The 18,230-nt window shown below is 40.8% G+C and overlaps 1 protein-coding gene across 2 annotated transcripts in view; it reads right to left on the bottom strand.

Moving 5' to 3' along the window:
* Positions 1-665: 665 nt before the first annotated feature.
* The window catches only part of VASH2 (vasohibin 2), a 62,290-nt gene continuing 44,725 nt past the window's right edge, over positions 666-18,230 (bottom strand). Inside the window, exons 7-8 of one of the 2 annotated variants that reach the window (XM_042446820.1) lie at positions 15,694-15,809; positions 666-4,623 (exon numbers count right to left, since the gene is read on the bottom strand). In XM_042446820.1, coding sequence (XP_042302754.1) covers positions 4,551-4,623; positions 15,694-15,809 — 189 coding nt within the window. In that variant the 3' untranslated portion in view covers positions 666-4,550. Of the gene's footprint in view, positions 4,624-15,689; positions 15,810-18,230 lie in introns of those variants that run through there. The other variant, XM_042446821.1, reaches the window with a different exon arrangement.

The following is an 18,230-nucleotide window of genomic DNA, read 5'->3' as shown; positions in this document are numbered from 1 at the left end:
TGACTAAGATGTTCTGAAAATGGTAATTAAAAAAAAGTAATGGTTGGCATCCTGGTTAGTATTCACAACATTGTAAGTTGGATTTACAGCATCATAAATTTTTGAATTTATGTTTGCAAGTATTGCACCAGTGCAATGGCCACGTGTTTCTCACCTCCCACTCAAAAAATTCACTTTAGAAACCAAGCAGCACTATATGCATAAGGATTTTCAATGTGCTGAGGAGTAGGATGGTGAGTGAAGAAGTGTCTACTCCTCTCCTGGCAGCAAGGCACTTTCCAACAAGCAGTTATGACAGGATCCCATGAAGTCACTACCAGATTCACTGCCGGTAGGTTTTCTTCACTCACTGTCCCGCTCACTGTGCCTCAGAAATCTCTATGTTGGTGCCACTGCAGGTGTCTAAAATGGGATTTGGGGAGTCATAATGGGAGATGGAAGTCTGTCATCTTGCATCATCTGATGCAAAATTTCAGCCAACGTTTCTAAGTTTTCAGAAGTAGTTACTGTCCTGGAGCTGTTTCTGCAGAGTTCTCTTTAGCAGTGGTTGGTGGGTGCTCACTCAGTTGGATCAGGACAATTTAGCTTCCTGCAACAAACCTTAACCTCTGTATTTCCCTTAAACAATAGTTTTGGTTTTAAAAAACAACAACACAGAAGGCTACTTTTTAAAAAAAGAGACTTCCAAGACATTTTATTAAAGTTCCATGCTGCATTGAATATACAAATGGTGACAAAAGCAAAACATCATGCACATTTTTAATTCAGAACAGAACAGCATTTGACAAAATGGCAATTAGAAACCTAGTCACTGAAATCACAGTTTTTTCATATTTTGCAAATAACTGCAAACGTTGCAAGTATGTGTTGCGATAGAATAGGATTCACCTGTACATTAAGGAAAACAACACAACACCCGAATACAAAATAATTCACCCATTTTAGAAAAGCATCAGACTACAGAAGGAATTCGGAATGAAGAGCAAAATACAATGTTACATTTTTACTGCATCACTCCCCTTAATTTCAGGAGACTTAACATATAAGTGAAGTTCATAATAATTTGTGCTCCAGCTGCTTCCAATGGATCAGAAACATTTAGAAAAAGAAGAAAAGATAGCGATTTCTGAGTAACTCCAAAGAACTCAAGAGGTTTTGTAAAACAGAGTCCATTTACCAAATTAAAAACATCCAAATTTTGTGTGGGTTAAAAAATCACTGTGATAAGAAAAAATGTCATTAATTGACCCCCAGTAGGTGTTGTATACTTGTTTTAAGAAATGCATAAGTAAATCTGTGTTTAAATTTTCACAAAGCAGGTGAAGTTACCAAGAACACAACCACACTGCCTACAGAAGGGTACAACCAGAGCTTTGGAGTTACATGCCCAGAAAATCCCTGAGCCAATGGCCAAGCTGGCTGGGGGAATCTAGGAGTTCCGGGCCAAAAAAGTAACATTTTCAAATTCTTCAAGTTCCCTGCAGCTCCTTAGCAGAGTGTACATATTGCTGGCACACTGTATCTTGCCAGGCCATTACTAAAAATGTGAGGTCAGGCTATCATCCCCTAGATTAGATGCAGCTATAACACCACTGATTCTTTTTCTTAGCCATGGTTAAGAGATTGAAAGCAACCCACAAGTTCAAAAGCTGCCATCCAGTCCTTCTCTTCTGAGCGCTAATTTTGGTTTCAAATTTAACATGCGCTGATGCAAGCTGTGATTCACTTGTTAACCAAATACTAAAATTAGGGTTCGAACTAAGTTGATAACCCATGTTTTTGAGAGAGACTGGGTAAGTTATTTTTGGTCTACAATTTCAAATTTTTCAACCAGCATGAAGGGATCTAGGAGTTGTAATTCAAACAAATACTTTTCCCAGGTTTTGGGTACTGATGAAACCTGGCTTTCATTAATTATATGTTACATAGTTAATGGAACACATGGAACTAAAAAAAACTGTTTAATGATGAAAAGGGAAAGGAGCTGGAAAATCAACCTGAGAGGAAGGGGACTGTACTCCAGCATGCCCTGTTCTTAGGAAGCTTTCCTATGCACAATTACTTGGGATTTACTTCCAAATAAAGTCCCTGTGTAGGGGTCTATGACAATATAATCTTAGATTCATCTACTCAGAAGTAAGCCCTACTGAGATCAATGGTGTTTATTCCTGCTCAAGTGGGAGTAGACTTGATCACCCTAGAGCTGAGGGTCACAGTCCTACAACAAGCCTAATTTCATGCAGTCCTTAGTCATATCATAAAGCAATCACAAGCAATCTGATATCATAAACATTCTGCAAACAAAAAAAGTTGGACCTCTGGCACAAGGTACACGTTCCTTTCTCTACAGCCTGTTGGTTAGGAAGGAAGGGGGAAAAAGAAATGAGTGTCTGAAAGCTCTGTCTTGTCCTTGATTTTCTCTCTGTTAGAGGAAAAGTGGGACTTGAAAAAAATTAAGAGAAAAAAGAACACTACCCTCAATATGAAAAAAAAAATCACTTCCAGTCCCTGGTTTACCAAATTGGAGCCTCAGCCTCTTAACCATATTTAAAAGATCAGAAGTGTTATACAATGGGCCCCCAGTATCCACTGGCTTTTGTTCCAAGACACTTATGGATACCAAATCCATGAATCCTCAAGTCTCATTATATACAATGGCATAAAAGGTGTTCCTTCTATAAAATTGCAAAATCAAGGTTTGCTTTTTGAAATTGATTTTTTTTACATATTTTCAAGCCATGGATGTTTATATCTGTGGATATGGAGGGCAAACTGTAATTACATCTATCCAGAAAAATACTCAGAAACTGTCCCCTCTAGCAGCTCCCTGTGTTGTTTTTTCTTTCAACATTTCCTTCATCCAAAAAAGCACAATATCATTGCTGCATTGTACATATTTTCTTGGCTGTGGATGCATTCCTTCATTCCTTTTTATTTGAATGCAGTCTATACAGATGGTTGTTTCTTACAAATGCACTGGCAACAATATCAGTCCTAAATGTCTGATGGCCTTAATATAAGATGTGAAGACATTATTGACTTGGAGTGTCAATCCATTTGAAAATAACAATTTCAAATAACCAGAATACATACAACAAAGAAGAAAAGTACATTCTTAAGGGAAGCCCATAGATTCTGTTATTGTTTTTAAGAAGATCCATACATAAATTTGACTGTAACAACAATGTTAATCTGTACAAAAAAGCCCCCAATGATCTCTAGTTCTTCAGAATGACCCAAAGCTTCCCTGGACTCTGTGCAGATCTGAAGCATGTTAACCTATTATTTTCATTTCTGAAGAATATTCCACAAGCATAATGGATTCCCATTAGATGTGCAGAGCACTCCCTGATGCACAGAAGAAAGGGGAGTTGTATTTGCATGTTCAGAGCTGCACATAAACATGAGAGTTTCAGTAATTATGTCAGAACCATTGGATCATTCCACTTGTGCTTGTAAAAACTGTAGCTCATGAAGATTAAAAGCCTGTGATGAAACATTATAAAAAATCTGATCTTTACTTAATTAATGTCGGTCATTTTTTTTCCACCACCAGACTATTCACCTCCACCAGTTTTCTGTATCTCTAACATAATAAGACTTCAGTGCTTTGAAGAAGACACTTGCATATCATGAACTTTTTAATCCTTCATCAGAGTTGGGCAGAAAAAAAGGAATAAGGCAGAATGGAGTGGAACTGGGGAGGGTGCAGTAAATGCTCTGCTACTGGAGAAGCTGGGAACACAATACAAATCCGTTATAAAATTAAAACACTGTCCGTTTTGCATATCTATTGTAAAGATTTTTGAGGTAATATTGATATTTTGACAGGGAGAAGCCCACTAGTGTAACTTCTGGAACACTGTTTTTATTGCTGAATGTCACCTTTAAATGCTGGATCCAAAACACAAGTCTTTTTCAGCAATTTCCTTTACACTGAGTTTGAGCTTGGGAAAGTTTTCTGGGTTCTGCACCAGGTTCCATTGACATGATTCAAGTTTGCCCTTCTTTTCAATGGAGGCTATAGAAAGCAAGTCCATACAAGATGATTCATTTCTTGAATCTTGAATCTGCCCCCCTACTGCACACCCCAGCACTTAATTTTTTTTAAAAAAAAACTCACAGAGGAATATACTTTCATCATTGCCACTCCTAAATCCTACAGACATCACACAATGCTCCAAACCAATGCAAATTAGCCACTACCAAAATGATGATTTCAATCCAAACTTTAAAAAGCCAAGCCACACACCACATCATCTCCCCCACTTAAACATGATTGGAGGGTTAACACCATTATCATAGGCAAAAGACCACTTTTTAATGTCCTTTTCTCCTTGATTCCATTTCATAAATTGAAAAGTAAAAAATAAAAATACCACCACTGTCATTTCTAGGATTCCTAGGTTCTAGGTGAAATCTTAAGTAACACCTTCACATTCATAATAAATACTTGCAGCCCCCTTTCCCCATCCCTCTGTGTTCACAGATCACAGGGTAAAGTGCGACAAGGAGCACCCAGAAGCCAACTTGTTCCATTTCTAGCCTGGTCAGATGCGTAGCTGGTAGCCAACTTCATTCAGAGTAGAGAGGTCTCCCCCTTTCTTGTCTAGCACAGCCGGCCTGGAATCAAAGAGGGGAGGAAAGAAAAAAAGGAAAGAATTTATTTATTTATGTATTTATTTATTTATTTATTGGCTGGTTTTAAACTTTTGTACTATATATCATTTTCATTGTATCTGGCTTTAATCTCATACTGTAAGCCGCCTTGTGTTGCATATTGGGAGAAACTTGAGATCCCGTATCAGGAGATGTACATTTTTCAGATATCTAGACCTCTGTCATTATATCTTCCAAAGTGCTGTTGTTGTTGTGTCCCTTCACGTCATTTCCAACTTATGGCAATGCTAAGGTGAACCTATCATGGGGTTTTCCTGGCAAGATGTGTTCAGAGGAGGTTTGCCATTGCCATCTCCTGAGGCTGAGAGCATGTGAATTGCCCAAGATCACCCAGTGGGTTTCATGGTCAAACTGGAAATGGAACCCTGGTCTCCAGAGTTGTAGTCCAGCTCTCAAACCACCACACCATGCTGGCTTGTCTCCCAAAGCTATCACCTAAACATTTCACTTCAAAAGCTGTGCAGCTCCCTCAGCATAGCCATTTACTGCTATAGGTGCCTAAAACTTTGTTTGGCACTACTGCCCAGCCAAGTGAAGCCACCTTAAAACCCATTTTGGGAGAAATGCAGGATATAAAACTCAAAAATAAATAAATAAATAAATATAAAATAAAAATCATTTTGTCAGTTTCCACTGCCAACTAGCTAAACTTGGGCCCAGTACAGATTGCTACTATGCACCAGCCTGGGGCCGATTTTAGGGTTCGGGAGAGCAGGATGTCCACACACTCCCAAGCCCTACCTGAACCGGCGCCATCATGGCTCGCCACCATCCACACAGGGGCCACCATGATGACATATGCACGGCGCTGTTTGAACGCCGTGTGTACGTCATTGGTGTGCGCGAGGGCGGCAATGGCACTCCGGAAGTGGATTCTTTTTAGGGCTCCCGGAGGCCATGCCGTTTGGTTGCTGCAGCCTTTGCCGAGGGCAGAAAGGGGTGGCATCTCACCCCTTGATCAGCAGCGATGAGTTCATCCTGAGACTTCAACATGGGAATTTTCCATCTCTCTCTCTCTCTCTCTCTCTCTCTTATCCCACCTTTCTCCCAATATAGGGACTCAAGGCAGCTACCAACAATTTTAAAACAATACAAATTAAAAACAATACAAAAGCATTTTAAAAGTATGTAGAAATATATGAAGTTTAAAAAATAATCAAGCAATTTATAAAATTAAAAACATTAAATATTAAAAATATTAAAATGTACTTTTTAAAAAAACACTGTATACAAACCTAAAAATCTGAGCCATATAGCCTTTAAAAGCCCAACCCTCATCAATCTGAGAAAGCCTGATGGCATAAAAAGGTTTTTATCTGCTACTGAAAGGAGAGCAGGGAGGAGGCCATCCTGGCTTCTCAAGGGAGAGAGTTCGAAAGTTAGAAGGAGCTACTGAGAAGGCTCTCTCTATTGTTTCAACCAAAAGAGCCTGAGACGGTAGTGGGACAGAGAGAAGGACCTCCCAGGACAAGCTTAGAACTCTAATAGGTTCATAATGAGAGATACAGGCCTTCAAATAACCTGGACCCAGGCTGTATAGTGGTTTATACATCAAAACCATTTTGAATTACTTTCATTTGTAGACTAAGATCTTGTCCCAGGAAACATCTGTGTCTCACTGGGCTACATGTCACAGAATCATAGAGTTGGAAGAGACCTCAAGGGACATACAGTCTAACCCCCCTGCCACGCAGGAACTCACAATTGAAGCATCCCCAACAGATGGCCATCCAGCCACAGTTTAAAAACCTCCAAAGAAGGAGACTCCACCACACTCCGTGGGAGTGTAACTACATCTCCCAATCCCACTCCCTAAACACAAATCCACTTTGTAAGCTGCACAGCCTCCCCAACACAGTTACATCAGATTATCTGAAAATGAGTGGACCAGCAGTGATGCATCCAGAATTTTCCTTTAGCTGGACATGCTGCGACAGGCATCTTTTGGGACCTCTGTGTGTCCTTAGAACATCCCTGCCGGTGGCTTCCTTACAGCATCTCCCACTGAAAATAACCGGACACATCACCACTGATCATTCTGGTCTCTGGAAATATTTGGACATGGAAACCTACTGGGTGACCTTGGGCATGTCACACTTTCCAAACTTCAGAGGAAGGTAATGGCAAATCTGCTCTAAACAAATCTTGCCAGGAAAACCCCATGATAGATTTATCTTAAGGAAACAAGAACCCCCAATTTGGTCTCGCTTGAGGTCAGATAGACTTTGTCAATATCTCGCTTGACTCCTCAGCATTGCTGATCATGCCATAGTCCACCAGCAGCTTGCTGAGCCATTGCACTTCACAGCATCACTCGATTGGAGCTACAGTCTGCAATCCTTCAGTCGCTATCTGCTACCACATTTTATACTGTTAGTTCTTGGATGTGTGAGTGTCTTTGTGTGAATAGTGATCCCCCTTGATTACAAATAAAACTGTGTTTAGACCTTGCACTGTGGAGTTCTGTTTCTTGCAGCCAGTACACACAGGCTTGATCTCAGCTTTGAGTTGCCCAAGCCCTCTCAGCTGCTGTAATTGAGCTAATAAAATTCTGCTATGAAATATTGATTGTGGATGCTCTCCCAATACAAATCTTATACAAATATAAAATTGGTATTTTCAAGAGGAAATAATTGTTTCTTACCATTCCTCCAGCCTGGTTGAAGGAAAAGTAAGATTCTTGCCAAGTTTATGCAATTTTTGGCTCCTTTTGCAGACAGACGAGAATCATATATGAGCCTCTACAAATGACTTAGCCTTTGCTAGCAGTCATTTGTACTCCTCATCTCTGTGAGCCATATATTAGAGCTGCATGAAACTTGGTTGAGTTTGTCCTTTGGGCATCACATTCTCCATCTTTGCCCTATATTGCATATTCTTTCTTTTGGTATTCTACTTTGGACAACCTAATGAACCTACACTATTTTTGTAGGATGAAGAGGTTCTTAATGAGAAGCGGGGAAGGCCAAGCCCATGACCAGGGCAGTTTGAAAGGCTGCGCTCACTCCTCCTCCTGTCTTTCCCATATTCATGTATTTGGTTGTTGTTGTTTTTTTCGCATTTGCAAGGCTCTTGCACTTCTAACCCCCGTGAATGTCAAGGGCATACTGTGGGTTTATCTGGCCATGGAGACTTGAATTCCTTTAGATTGTCCAGGTATTTTTGTACTACCTCTTTATCTATTGTGTATTGTTTGTTTAAACTGTTTTGGTTGGTTTACTGGCATACCAACTTCACATAACTTTTCTATCATTTCTTCCATCTCAGTATAGACTGAGGATTTGGGCTTTATTTTTCAGGTGACATGAAATTCTTCTGGTTGTGGGGAAGAATCTGAATGGGCACCATCCACAAAAACCTACATGTTGAATTTTGGAATTCAGCATGGCTGCCAGTGTAAAAATGTCTTTGGCCTCCTTTGCAACTCAATAAGGACTTCTATTGTATCTATAGCATACACATAGACCTTTACCAACCGGGCAGGTTATTACTCCAGATCATCTATTTGGGAGATGCAATATCAAAAAACCCTAAAAAGACACAGACTGCAGTGTGATCATTAAAAATGTAAAGTCACTGTATGCAGTTTCATGCCACCCTATTTTATATTTTCCAGTCTAGGTTGAAATGCATTTTACTCTTTCACTTATGAAATACACATTTTCAAAATGTCACCTAGTATCAAATATGAAAATAATCAATTTTCTTGGTGACATTTTCAAAGCTGAGGTGGCTGCGGGGTGTTGTTACTTCCAGTCCCCTAGATTAAATACAGAAGAATCTTGCTTGCTTCATAACAATAAAATCAAGCAGTCAAGCCAGAACAACAAAAGCTGCACAGAAACCAACAATTCCTTACCAATTCACCCACAAGAGGCCATCCACAGTGTTTCTGAGAGTTGGAGTTTCATGAGCTGTCTCTCTTTCAGAGAGCTCTGGTGGCACAAAAGCAATAAATCCCAGAATTCCATAGCACTGAGCTATGGCAGTTAAAATGGTGTCAAACTGCATTACTGTATTTCTTCAGTACAGATGCAGCTTGATGGCACATAGGAACGACAAATAATGATGAGAACCAAAACTTCCACGAGTAAGATGCTTGGGAGCAAATGTGACACCATCTCTCGCCCAACTCTTCCTGAGTTTCTAAGCCATCTCCTCTCTCTTGGATGGCAGAGCTATTTGTGAAGCACAGATTGGACTTCCTCTCCATAAACTATCCTTCTGTCCTCAGGTGTGGTAGAGGATCCTACAGTACAATTGCCAGTCCAACTCACTTGGGTAGATAGAATGCAAAATGATGCTATCTGGTCTTTTACTTCAGAGTTGGAAAAATCAGGAGGAAGTGGCCCTGTTGCCTGAGGGATTTTGGGAGTTGTTCAAATAACTAACTTTTCCAAGCCTGGATATTTTGTTTGGGTAAACTAAAAAGGAATGTGAATTTTGACCCTGAGAGAGGCTTACATAAGCTCTTGACAAAAAAGTTTTGACTAATAGCAGCTTGTCACCAAGAAGCTGGAGCTTCCCCCATAGCAAATGTCAAGTTGCTTATTCAGCCTTAGCCAGACAAATTATGCAGCTCAAGGGAGGGCAGGGAAAATGCTGAGTGAAGCCCTGTCTCCTACCCTGTCACTTGATCCTCTATAATTAGCTTGCCCAAATAAAAAATTCATAAATGATGAGGCAAAGCACACTTTGTAGATAGTAATTGTTTTAGCTAGGGAAAGTAGGGGAACCCAGGGCTGAAAGCTGCAACCTGCTAATTAATTTTGTGGAACTAATGATACTGAAATTAAAGGATTTGAAAAATGATTATTGTTTGATTAAGTCTGTGCATTCTTAAACTGCCAGCACCCCAGAGACTACTTGAAAATTGCAAGTGGGTCACTTTATTTATTTATTCACTTGTTGTCATCATAGACCTCAGGATAACAAAAGTTCTTTGTGTGGGTTCCAAAATGTTTAAAATATAAAATATGAACAATAGATGGATATAAAGCCAGTTGCAAATGATAAACACATGACAGCATATGATAGCGAATTTAATTTTAAAAAACTGTTTCACTATAAGTCAAAAGATGTTACACTTGGCCTTCCATATCAACAGATTTTGCATCCATTGATTCAACCATCCATGGCTTGAAAATACTCCACCACCACCCCCAAAAAGGGACTTTTTACTACCCTACTGTATATAATAGAACTTGATCATCCACGGATTATGGTATCCATGGGGGGACTTGGAACCAAACCCCAGCAGATACCAAGGGCCCACAGTACTCATATTTTAGTAATGAGTAATTTAGTAATGCCTAAGTCTTATGACCTTTGAGGGTGGATTTTCTCTGTCTCACTACTCTTCCATGCTTGTCTAGTGAAGACATGAGACACAGCCTTCTCAGTGGCTGCTCTCACATTGTGAAATTCCCTTCCAAGGGAGACTCAGTTTGCCTCCCCTCCATCCTATATTAGCCAGCAGGCCAAGCCCTTTCTACTTAAACAGGCCTTCAACCTTAACTGATTTGGGTACAGGGACATACAATAGGTAGTGCAGTTCTTAATATGCAATAAGTATTTTATACTTTTATTTTTTAAAAAAATTAACATTGTGTTTTAAATAATAATAATAATAATAATAATAATAATAATAAGGTATTTTTATTAAAGGTATTGATTGTTTCATATTACATTTTGTTTTAGCTATTTTGTTGTTGTTGTTGCTGTGTGCCTTAAAGTCATTTCCAACTCATGGCAACTCTAAGGCGAACCTATAATGGGGTTTTCCAGGAAAGGTTTGTTCAAAGGACATTTGCCATTGCCTTCCCCTGAGACTGAGAGCATGTAGCATGACGCAGGTCACCCAATGAGTTTCACAGCAGAGTCAGGAATCAAACCCTGATCTCCAGAGTCATAGTCCAGTGCTCAAACCACTATGCCATGCTGGTGCCTGATTTTAGCTATTTTATCTTAATGCATACTGTAAGCTGCTTTGAGTTCCATTTTGGGAGAAAGGGAAATATCAATCAAATAAATAAAAATATGTTCTTTTCTTCCTCTCATCCTCATTGTTATCAGAAATCAACCCTGTGTTGTGAAAATCATAGAGACCAAGGTCAAGATGCAGACAATAGCATCTTTACGGATCACTGGGGGGGCATCTACACTGTACAAATAATGCAGCGTGACACCATTTTAACTGCCATGGCTCCATACCACAGAATCCTCGGCTTTGTAGTTTCATGAGGCACCGGTACCCTTTGGCAGAGAAGGCTAAAGACCTTGTAAAACTACAAATCCCAGTATTCCATAAGCAGCACTTAAAGTGGTGTCAAACTACATTATTTCTTCTGTGCAGATGCACCCTGGGCAAGGTTGTGGCAGATATACCAGTGCAGTAGTATGAAAATCACATGCATTAAACAAAGATCTCATTAAACTGTTCAGTAATCTATTCCTAGTCAGACTATGGCTATGTACAGATATTTTGTTACTTTCCAGCAATTTTTCCAAGAACCACTTGAACAGCATTCCATGGGCCATCATTTAAGAACCTCTGTAGTTTTAAGACATTTTCATACATCATCTATCTAAAAGCTAAAATCTAGCTCTTGAGACCAGACTGATAGGCCCCTCACCCAGAACCTTCTATGTTAGAAAGAATGCTGTTCAGAAAGGCTGACCACAGCTGCCACTCTCTACACAACTTGTAGAAACCTTGTTGACCAACAACATTTAAACCGACTACATATGGGCAGGATTTGCAACTTGTGAGAATTCCAATTCAATCAATGTCAAGTTGCTTGTCCCCATCTAAGGCCCCATCTGCATAAGCCAAATAAAATGTTCCCCCCCCCCATTCTCTCAGTGGGGAGTCCAGACAATGCAGGGCCCCAGTCCCTAAGTCAGGTGCAAGCAGTTCAGATGATGCCCAGCCCATTCATCACTCAGGATGTACCCTCCTTATAACAGATCAAATATTATTACTGTTTTATTATTTTATTATTTTATTTACTCATATCCCGCTTTCTCCCAATATAGGGACTAAAAGAGACGTAAATAAATTCACTAGTTGCTCTAGATCTTCCTGGAAGATTTGTGATGTCAGGTGGCTGTTCAAAATGTGTCCATTGTGCCACCTGGCACAACCACTGCTGCAGCAATCATTCACTCTGAGATCAGAACAAGGTACTGACATGTCCCATAACTATTATGGTCCATACCATGAGTTAGAGAACTTTGGGGATATAATTGGGAGTGCATACATTGTATACATTGCAAGTGGGTTGTTGTGGAGACAGAGGGGTTATGTCGGTTGCTGAAGTCCATATGCTTAATGATTTATCTATTGGGATGCCCAGTGTCCAACCTAGTTGTTATAAAGTGTGTATGGGAATCTAACAGTCATAAGGATTTTGTTTGCTTTAGTTGATTGATGTTAAAATGAACTGGTAAATTAACTGCCTTTTGAATGCTAGGTAAAATAGATGCCTCCCTATATAAAGAGAAGTTGATTGTATATAATAAAAAGAGTCAACCGATAGTATGTGGGGGGAAGATGTAGGCTCATTCCCACTTACAGATAAATCAGTGTGAAATCCGAATCGATGGATCGATTCGATATTGGATCGTGGTTTACACTACATGTGCCCCAATCGCATTTTCTGGCATCAAAATAACCCACTTGTGGTTTGCATTCACGAATGAACCAAATCAAACTGATTCGGTTCCAGCCAGCCACAGGGCAAATTTGAATCGGTTTTGATCCACTTGTGGTTCACATTTGCATTGAATCGATTTGGTGAAAAAGATGCGGAAAAAATCAGCATCAAAAAGACGCAGGTTAAATGGGTCTGGTGCCCCCCCTCATTGAATCGCTTCAGTGAATTGATTTAAGTGGGAACCAGGGTTGTTTGAAGCAGATCAAATCGAATTGTGATCCGGTTTAAAAGGTAGTGAGAATGAGGCCAATGTCTGAAGTAGATTTATATTGTGATAAGGTTCATCAGAGAATCACTGTTAAATCATATTATAGGATTGGCTAGAAGACTTATTGTGAGTGCTATACCAGTATAACAGTCAACCCAGTGCAGGATGGAACCCTGGGATAGGGGGTGCTCATAAGAACATGGGATTGTGAGAAAGTCAGGTGTGGTGCTATCACAGTGAGACAAGGGACATGTTTATGGTTCTGCCCATCTGCATGCTGTCCTCTCTTGAAGAGATAGGAGAAGTGAAAACAGCCTGATTGTCCTGTGTGAAAGAATGTGATGTATGGGAGTTATAATAAAAACAACATAGTTGTTATAATAAAAATAACATAAAAAGTTAACTAAGCAGGAACCTCTAAATTAAAATGACCAATGATGGTTGTTGTTTGACTTTGGAGCTGGGATCCCCAAAAAGAACTACATAAAGGCCTGTGTTACCAAATGTGCTTTACAGCTGACAATTTTTCTATGTCATTAAGTGCCCTGTTATTCTATGTCTTCTTTTTTTTCAATAAATCCATTCTGAGAAATAATCCAGAGTTTGGTTATTGATGAAAGAGAGCTTGTCTAGCAGAGAACATATATGATCAGTGCTGAGCATCTTGTTCTGACCTCAGTGCAAGCAACTTGACATTGCAGAAGCTAGGCCAGCTGGCACAACAGACATGCATGTGAACAGCTGCCCAGCATCGAAACAGAGGACCCCAAGTAAGGGAGGGAGGTAGCTCTAGGGCCAGGATACTCTGAGCTGTTTCCAGGATTAACCTGATCCACGTAGACATCACCCAGGAAGGATCTAAAAGCAACAGGAAGAGAGTTGGTTACTGTGCAGGCACCAAATCCCATCTGATCGTGGAAGCTAAGCAGGGTCAGCTCTGGTTAATTAGGATGGGAGACTGCCAATTAATACCAGGTGTTGGCTACATATTTAGAGAGCCAATGTGGCACAGTGGTGTAGTAGCTAGAACATTGGACAATGACTCTGGAGGGCAGGTTTTACCTTGGACAAGTCACATGCTTTCAGCCTCAGAGGAAGACAAAGGTAAACCTTCTCTGAACAAATTTTGCCAAGAAAACCCCTTTGCCTTAGGGTCACCATAAGCCGGAAATGACTTTAAGGCTCACAACAACAAAAGGTCTGCATTTCAGAGGAAGGAACTGGCAAAACCACCTCTGACTATTCCTTGCCTAAGAAAACCCTATGAAATTGATGGTGTCATCATAAGTTGACAGGTGACTTGAAGGTGCAAACACGCACACATTGTGCAGCTGGTATTTGCTCAGCAGTAGGCTAGTACTCAAAACGGCTGCTCAGTTGACATGCCTTAGTCAAACGGATATCTCCCCCCTGAACACTTGTGCCACCCTAGCAACTGTGGAAACAGATACAGAAACACAAAGATTAAAATACCCCCTAAAGGAGGAGTGCAATGAGGCGGGACAGAGTTGCACAGAGATCTGCAACCAACCTCTGACAGCTATAATTATCCAGATACTACATAGGGGCAGATACTTCAACCAAGCAGCCTCCAAGAATGTTCTGATGTGGCTCAGTATGAATTAATGCGTACAATGGAAACTTGTGATTAATTCAGCAGCTGCTATGAATGCTGAAGTAAGTATATTTAGAAAGGGACCTTGATGACATCTTTAGTGGTTATAGAAACAGCAAAGAGACTGGCAGGAGTCTCTCTGAAGGGCCCGTCTTAAAATAAAACTATTGTACATACTATGGCCCTGTTGTGGATACTGTGGTCTTTTTATCATGGCTGTTTTACTATTTCAATTTTATGAATTTATATGTAAAGCAACTGCACTAGTAAACGGTTGCTTAATGTAGCCAAATATTGTAGCATCGTGAATTGGGAGGGCTCAGTAAGAAAACCTGTCTCCTTTGGATTGCATGCCACCCAGAGACTGTAATTCTCTTTGCTGCTGTAGAGCCTGGAACAGCCAGATGTTTAGTGATGCCAGATGCCAATGATAGGTCTGCATCCAGGACAGTCTAAACCAGACCTGCACAACTTGGCAGTAGGAAGGGGCCAAAATTAAAATAGGTTAACTTCTTTGGGCTGCAGATAGGTATTAATTAATTAATTAATAATATTTAATATTTTAATATTAATTCTATCCTCCTCCGCCTGGCCCTTTCCTCAAGAGAAAGCTGAGTAGTGGAGGAGCAATGTGAGTTTTCACCCATCCTCATCCTTCACCTGGCCTTCTCCTCAGGAGAAAGCTAAGCAGCGGAGGAGCACTGTAGGTCAAGTATTTGCCCATTCTCCACCTCTGTCACCACTCATACTCCTCTTCCTCAGGAGAAAGCCGGGTGGTGGAGGAGCCTTGCTCGGCAAGCATTTGCCCATCCTCCTCCTCTGCTGCCTGGCCTTTTCCTCATGAGAAGGCCAAGCAATGGTGGTGCCTTGAAGTCTTTCCACATCCTCGTGGGCCACCCAAAATCCTTTGCCGGGCTGCATGTGGGCCCCAGGCCATATGTTGTGCAGGCCTGGTCTACAGTCAGGCTTGAAAGCACTTAATGCAGTGACTATATTGAAAAAGCTCTTTTGTGCCTAGATGGGAGATCATCTGGGAAGTGTGAGTTTCATCATGACAAAAGTTCAGAAAATAAATGCAGTAATGAAATAAATCAATCATTTCATTTAGGCTGTATCTGCACTGCAGAAATAATCCAGTTTGACACCACTTTAACTTCCATGGCTCAATGCTATGGAATTCTGGGAATTGTAGTTTTGTGGGATATGTTGCCTTCTCTGTCAGAGAGCTCTGGTGCCACAGCAACCTACACATCCCAGAATTCCAGAGCCTTGCGCCATGGCAGTTAAAGAGATGTCAAACTCGACTATTTCTGCAGTCTGGATGCAAAAGTAGACTACCTTCCAGGGAAGGTTTTTCTCCCTTCTCTTAAGGAACCCCCATCAATTTCTAAGGACTCCAATTTCACGTCTAGATGAAAACAGAAACTGAAATATCATAACCAGTGAGAATTACAGAGTATGACAGTACTCACGACTTATCTCTTCGGCAGGCCCGCCTCTGAGGGCTGGTTTGTCTTCTTCTGGGGGACAAGGACTTTCCTCGTGACCTCTGCTTGACTGGTGAATGGGCACTTGCAGGCTTCAAAATCTGCACGAGAGCAACTAGTTAGTTTAAAAGTTTTCCTGTATAATGGTTGAGGTTTTTTCAGGGAAAAGATATAATGCCTGTTTGACTGAGCTTTTAATATGTCATGAAATGTTTGCATTTTGTACAACTCCATGGCAATGTTTAAAATACTTAGAATACATACTTACATCTTGGACTACTGTTCCAAGAAGAAATGTCGTTTGGGGGATTCTGGGAAATGTAGTCCAAAAAAGTAACATTTCCAAATTCTGCTCTTTAGTGATTCATAGTGTTCAAAGATTTTCTTCTCTATTTTGTTATACAGTGGACCCTTGTTATACGCTGGGGTTTGGTTCCAAGATCTCCCGTGTATAACAAAATCTGTGTATGCTCAAGTCCCATTAAATATAATGACATAACAAAATGGTGTCCCTAATAAAAAATGGAACATCAAGGTAAATTTATACTTTTTTGGAACATTTTCAAACCGTGTATGCTTAAATCCGTGTATAAAAAATCCGTGTATAAGAAGGGCCGACTGTATATAGGAATATAGGAAGCAGCCTTATCACATGATATAACAAAGATGAAATGGAGCCAGAGAACAGCCCCTTTGTCCATGTCTTAATGCATGATATGGCAGCGCTTCAGTCCTCTTCTGATGGGAAGGCCCATGGAGCAAGGCGGGTTATGTCAAATAAATGCAAAGCATATGCTCCATATCCCCAAATATTTCATAGATGAAAACTGGGACATTTGTGGCAAAGCAGCATCAGAGTGTAGTCAATATGGCAGATGTTATAGAATCATGGAGTTGGAAGAGGCTTCAAGGGCCATCAAGTCATAAATGAGGAAGGACACACAAGCAGGGAGAGACTACAGCAGTTTACTTTTACCTGAGCCTACTGGGAAGAATAAGAGTCCTCTCCTCCCACCAGTTTGCACCAAGTGAAATAAGCAGAGGCAAAAGAGAGAAAGCAGGAGGAGGAAAGTAAAACTGACATTTTAAAAGCAGCTGAAAAATAGGAAGACAGATGATTAACTGGGAGTGTCTCTGCTAAATTGGGAAAGTTGGAGGGCAGGATGATCTTCTGATCCAAATTCTCCCATGGCTGAAAGGTGAAGGAGAAACACATCCCATCATTGCATTTCTTCCAGTGTCAACACCATTCTCTGCCTCCTCTCCCTGCATCACTCTTGCCACCTGCCTGTCTTCTGCCTGACCCTGAGAATGCGACAGAAAGTGAACAAGCTCTGTGGAGACCAGCATGATTTTCCACGGAGCTGGCTAGGCCCATATGTCAGGCTCTGATAGGTCCTTCCTTAGAGCCACATGTTGTAGGCAGAGTATAATGCCTCTATGCCACCCACACAGACAATCTCTCAGGTAGGGTTGCCTAGTAAGGACTATTCTAGAGAGCCTGAGAGCTAGGGCAGTCTCTGGTAATGTTACAACGGTGCCACTACAAGGGACAGCCCCAATGATGCTGTTAAACACAATCTCTTAAGTGTCAACAGCAGTTCCACAGAATGCATTGTTCATATTTTTAAGAAGTCTAACAACTAAAGAAAACATATACACACAGTCTTTTCAAGGTAGTGTTCTCACCTTGAGATTCTTCCTTTCCCTCTGAGTACTGAGAAAGCAGGCCACACCATGAGACTTGGGAACCTTACTCCCAGGACATCCCATCCACAATGCCGACCTCTGAAGAAGGAGCCAAACACCTGCTGGAGCTGCAGCAGTGGTAAGGAACCTCCTGGTGGGAGGCACACTCTCAAAGCTATGCCACCTGAGGGAGGTGACTCATTCTGCCTTCCGCCTTACCACTAACCTACAGCTCTTCTCTGATTAAGAGTTTTTCAAACTCGGCATTGATTTTTCTTTGCATTCTTCTGTGCCACAGAATCTATAGGCAATGCTTTTAGTGGTGTTCATTTTGGCAGATCACATGCATATTTCAAGAACTGAAAGAAGCTTAAGGTTCAGAGAATTGATAAATATATACACTGTACTGTTTCTGGGGCACTTGTGCTGCTGTTCTCCTACCAGATCGTGCACACAAATAATTGCTGAGGACCATGGAAACTAACAGTATTATTTTCTCAACCTTATTTACTTGGAGATAAACTTTGCCCCCAGTCCAATCATGGCACTTATTTTTTTAGTAAGCATACTCATGATTTTAGCTCTTGAGGCAGCTCTCAAAGGAAACTAGCTATAGACAGAGTGATGGTACCTTCTTTACCCTAACTGCTGGTATATGGTCAGAACTATATGAAATTCAAGTCATAATCAGTAGTGTCAAGACTACCAGCTTACATCTGGTGGATGATTCTGACCATTACTTAGCGTATTCAAAGAACCACTGAAACAGGACCCAAAAGACTGGAAAAGTTACTTTTTGGACTACAACTCCCAGAATCCTCCATGAAATTGAC

This window comes from Sceloporus undulatus, chromosome 1 (genome assembly GCF_019175285.1).
Source record: "Sceloporus undulatus isolate JIND9_A2432 ecotype Alabama chromosome 1, SceUnd_v1.1, whole genome shotgun sequence".
In the NCBI taxonomy this organism is placed as follows: Eukaryota; Metazoa; Chordata; class Lepidosauria; order Squamata; family Phrynosomatidae; genus Sceloporus; species Sceloporus undulatus.
This window is presented reverse-complemented; position numbering and strand designations above follow the sequence as displayed.